General features: G+C 49.4%; 1 protein-coding gene across 1 annotated transcript; it reads left to right on the top strand.

The window, feature by feature from the left end:
• The first annotated feature begins 3,207 nt into the window (after positions 1 to 3,207).
• On the top strand, positions 3,208 to 4,173 carry LOC127044348 (olfactory receptor 52B2-like). The gene has a single exon (XM_050939090.1). It carries the CDS (start codon positions 3,208 to 3,210, stop codon positions 4,171 to 4,173), a length of 966 nt encoding a protein of 321 aa, XP_050795047.1.
• The last annotated feature ends 824 nt before the right edge of the window (positions 4,174 to 4,997 follow it).

Below are 4,997 nucleotides of genomic sequence, written 5' to 3'. Positions count from 1 at the left end.
ATGTTCATCTCTGTGTCTGACAATTTTGTTCTTCACTGTCATTTCAACCAGTTGCCTGGTACTGAAGTCAGACTTACCAGCCTGTAATTGCCGGGATCACCTCTACAGCTCTTTTTAAAAAATTGGTGTCACATTAGCTGTCCTCCAGTCATTTGGTACAGAAGCTGATTTAATTGATAGGTTAAAGATTACAGTTAGTAGTTCTACAATTTCACATTTGAGTTCCTTCAGAACTCTTGGGTGAATCCCATCTGGGCCTGGTGACTTACTACTGTTTAGTTTATCAGTTTGGTCCAAAATCTCCTGTAATGACACTTCAATCTGGGAGAGTTTCTCAGATTTGTCATCTAAAATGAATGGTTCAGGTTAGGGAATCTCTCTCATATTCTCAACTGTGAAGATTACCTGGCTCGTGGATTTGCAGAGCACATCTTTTCTCTTCCTTGACGTTTCCCCTCACTCCCTCACTGCAGGCCACCCAATGTATCCCAGCTGCCTCCTGTCCCCTGGCTACAGTGAGGGCAGGAAAGGGTTAAATCCTGAGGCAGCATTGTGCATCAGGGCCCTAAGAAGCTGCCTACAGGGGCTTCAGAGATACAGGATAGAGAGGTGGCTCAGCAGGGGAGGATGCCTAGGGGATGGATCAGACCAGCAACCTCAGGGGCAGAACCCAGGGTGGGGGGCTGGGGAGTGAAGAGGATGCTAGGCCCCTGCCCTGAGGGCTGCTGTGCAGCCTGCAGATTTATGGCATGACCAGGCTGGCAATTGCTTCCCCCTCCACCCCCCACCACTCCAGAGCTTAGCTGAGGGGCGGAGAGGCTGCCCCGTGCCAACGCTGTGTGGGGGCTTTGGCACATGCAGGTCTCAGCACCTCCTGGCCAGTGCCCCAGTCCGGAGGGTCTGGGGCTTTCCCTGGGCACCGGCCCAGCCAGAGGCAGTGGGGGAAGGAAGGGGCCAGCTGGCTAGTCTGTTGGTGAGCTGAGTGCTCTGAAGAGGGGCTGGTTCTCTGCACAGCGCTGGGAGCAGGATGTGCCCCGCTGCGGGGGACATGGAGGAGCAGTGGGGCTGGGTGAGGGGAGGGTGAAGGGACAAAGCATGAGGGGGAGCATGTAAAGGGCTGATGGGTGGGCAGCAGAGGCGACATGTAACCACTGCCTGGTGCCTGCCCGCACTTACCAACCACTGCAGCTAGCCGTGTGCAGCCGATGACAATGGGAAATGGGATGGGTGGTGGGGCCCTGTTGGCTGAGAGCTAGCACGTAGGGGGTGCTCAGCTGAGGGTGCAGCGGTGGGGGTGTGCTCTGTATGCTGCATCTTTGCCCTGTCACCAGCTTGCACCCCCACCCCCATTATTGGGCCTAGACTCCCCCACTCACCACTGGTAGGCGGGCATCTGGGGAGCAGGGATCTGGCCAGCAGCAGGACCTGCTAGTATGGATGGGGGGAGATAGAAAATACAAGACAATTTACCTGCTTGAAGAAAAAGTTGAGACACTTGCAGGAGGGCTTAAATATGAGACTGTCCCTTAAAAAATGGGATGTCTGGTCCCCCTACACCTACTGCAGCTGTAGTTGTCTGGAGCAGAGCCACCAGCTCAGACAGGCTTAAAATGCTGCGTTCGCGCAACTGCACCGCTGTGGTGAGTTAGTGGAGATGCTCTGCGCTGATGCGGGAGAGCTCCCCGGTAGTGTAGTTAATCCTCCTCCCCGCGAGGCTGTAGCTATGTTGACACAGGGGGTCAGCTTGGTGTTACTATGTCGCACACGGGTGAGGATTTTTCACAACCCTGAGCAGTGCAGTTATCCCGATATATGTCTGTAGTGTGGACCAGAGCTTCACTGAGATTGTCCCACATATTTAGGACCCAATCCTGAAAAAAAATTGCAACTTTACTCAGGTGAGTATTTTCATAAAAGTCAATGGGAGTTTCTTGTGAATGAATTTACTCGTGGGCTTGAGTGTTGGCTGGGTCAAGGCCTCAGAGCCAGTAGGATCCAGCAGGAGGATTGTGAAGGAAAGAGGTTCTGCTCTCATCCTGTTACTAACTGGGAGTGACTCCTCAGCACTGAGTGTAAATTGGTGTAAGTGCCAGAAGAACCAGTCGTCTGGCTGCTTTAACTCACTTTCCAGTCACCGATTCAGTCCTGGAACAACTCTAGCTAATGTGTAGAGCAGAGATTCTGCTGTGGACAGCAACACCAGGAGAGTGCGTCCTGCTTCACCTGGGGCCAGAATCATCCAAACCATCTTCTTTCTTCTGGAATGGAGATGTTATGACAGAGGGGCAGTACGTAACTTATTGTGGTTTACTGGTGTGGTAAAATTTTCGGCTGTGTGTGTGTGTGTTCTCTCTGTGTCCTGTCCCAGCTCTGCGCAGACAGTTGGCACAGCAGACCTCGAGTGAACCACCGAATGACCCCAAGATCCCATAAGGTACGAAGGCACCCAGCCAGGTTTATTGTCAATGAAGCACGGCACCAATATCCCTCAGACTATACATGAACACTAATACATGTATGCCCATTACAATGAACCAGCTCAGTGAACAGTGGGACTTTCCATTCCTCCCTAGGCTACACAGAGACACTCCTTTTGAGGCTCCATTTCATACATCAATACAAACAAGTCACATACTGACACTCTAAAGTAGCTAATTCACACTCTCTGATGTAGCTGGTTACCACCTATCACCTAGTACACTTGATCATATCTTTAGGATGGGTCACCATGTTCCTGTTATCTGTAGAGAAAGAGTTGGTATGGAGATGTTCTGGTATCACCCTTCTGAAATGTGTTTACGTGAGTGCTCTGTGCCCAGCACCTCTTAGAAATGAGTGATTTTCAAATATCAGCCCTGTGCTTGCCAGATTCTGTGAGCAGGGCCTGCCTCTAGCTCACAGCCTAATTTTGCTTTATATCAACAAGGCTTTGACCGTTACTTTAGCTCAGGCCTCACACCTCATACTAGGCCTCTAATACAAGGGCTTATTTCTCAGGCTCTCTTCCTAATACAGTTCCGCAGTATGAGAGTGTTACTGGATTTACAGTCACACATGACAGGCAGTTGTCTCACAATGAAGTTTTTGATGGTATCTATGATTCTCTCAACAAATGCAGTCCAGTCCTAGCTGACGCTCGAATTCTGACTGATTTTCTCTTTTGCTGTTAGTTACTGGAAACTGAACAGAAGATCCATTTGATGGTAAATGATGAAAGCTCACAATCACACCGTTTTTTACCCTGTAATTTATATCCTGATCAGCATCCCAGGTACGGAAGAGTCTCATTTCTGGATAGCCATCCCCTTCTGTCTTATTTACGTTGTGTCACTTTTTGGGAACTCTCTCCTACTATTCATCATATTAACAGAACAAAGCCTCCATGAGCCCATGTATCTTTTTGTGTCTATGCTGGCCGCTGCTGATCTGCTGTTATCTACCACTACAGTGTCCAAGATGCTGGCTGTATTCTGGTTTAGGGCGGAGGAAATTTCTTTTGCTGCCTGTCTGACCCAGATGTTTTTCATACATGTCAGTTTTATTGCCGAGTTGGCCATCCTACTGGCCATGGCATTTGATCGGTACGTTGCCATCTGCAACCTCTTGAGATACATTTCCTTGCTAACCAAGTCTGTGATAGGGAAGATGGGGCTGGTAGTTGACACAAGTAGTTTCTGTATCATTTTACCTCTCATCGTTCTCATGAAGCAGCTGAATTTCTGCCCAACCAACCTCCTGCCTCACACCTATTGTGAGCATATGATCGTAGCCCGGCTGGCCTGCGACGACATCACAGTCCACGTCTGGTATGGCGTAGCTGTGGCTATTTTAGTAATTGGTTCAGATATTGTGCTCATTGCTGTATCATATGGGTTGATCCTCAGGGCCGTCTTCCTGCTCCCTTCCAAAGAAGCCCGGCTCAAGGCTCTCCGCACCTGCGGCCCGCATGTCTGTGTCATACTGATGTTCTACGTGCCGGCCGTTTTCTCCTCTTTAGCACACCAGATTGGGAACATCATCCCGGGTTATATTGTCAACCTATTGGACAACCTCTATGTGCTCATTCCCCCCATGTTAAACCCCATCGTTTATGGGGTGACAACAAAAGAGATCCTGAAACGGGTGATCAATCTCTTTTATCGATGCTGGAGCAGAAGCTTGGTACCGAGCTAAAGGAGGAACACAAAATGCTTTGAGACTTGGAAATTAAAGCCAAGTTTTCATTAGAACTCTAGGGGTATTTTTACTATGTACTTACACTGTGTAAGCTCGAAAGCTGGTCTCTCTCATCAACAGAATTTGGGTCCAATGAAAGCTCTTTACTCCCCCACTTTGTCTCTCTAATATCCTGCGACTGACATGGTACAACAACACTGCACATTGCCACAGAAGGCAGCCAGACCAAGTGAGACTTGTTTTAAATTGAAGGGAAATAGCAAAACAAGAAAGAACAAAGGTAAACATCAGCATACGCGAGAGCACAGTGTGTGCATCTCCTGTCTGACAAACTGCAGCTGAGCTGGACTCTTAATGGAAACAGAAAGCAGCAGCTAAGGGAGCTATGCCATAGGCTGGGCTGCACATTGAAAGACAAGGGCTCTAGTGTTGGTTCTGCCACAAACCTGCTGTGTTACTTTGGGTTAGTTTGTTTCCTTCTCAAACTCGTAAATCCTTCTCAGGGTCACAGCTTTGCTCGCCTCCGTCCCTCATTCCGTATCCAAGGCCTGCGTCCCATGGACCTTGTGTTTTGCTGCCTCATGGCACATTTTGCGTGGATGGGCTCGGCTTCCCCATGCTGATCTCGCTCTCTTCCCTACCCTCGTGGCTTCGTAGGGGTAGCTGGGTGGGAGAGAGACCAGGGGGTCCTGTGGCCTGGTGCCTGGGCGAGGGACTCATTTGCACATGATCTCTGGTCCCCCTGACTGTGAGAGAGATAGAGGAAGAATAGAAACGTGTGTGTGTGATTAGCTGTTTCTTACCTCTTGCTAAAGGAATGT

This window comes from Gopherus flavomarginatus, chromosome 1 (genome assembly GCF_025201925.1).
Source record: "Gopherus flavomarginatus isolate rGopFla2 chromosome 1, rGopFla2.mat.asm, whole genome shotgun sequence".
NCBI lineage: Eukaryota > Metazoa > Chordata > Testudines > Testudinidae > Gopherus > Gopherus flavomarginatus.
Note: the sequence above shows the minus strand (reverse complement) of the source record. Positions and strands in the feature narration are given on the sequence as shown.

Bases quoted from the DNA above. Each gene is read 5' to 3' on its own strand.
- LOC127044348 (XM_050939090.1), top strand. From the start codon at position 3,208: ATGATGAAAGCTCACAATCACACCGTTTTTTACCCTGTAATTTATATC.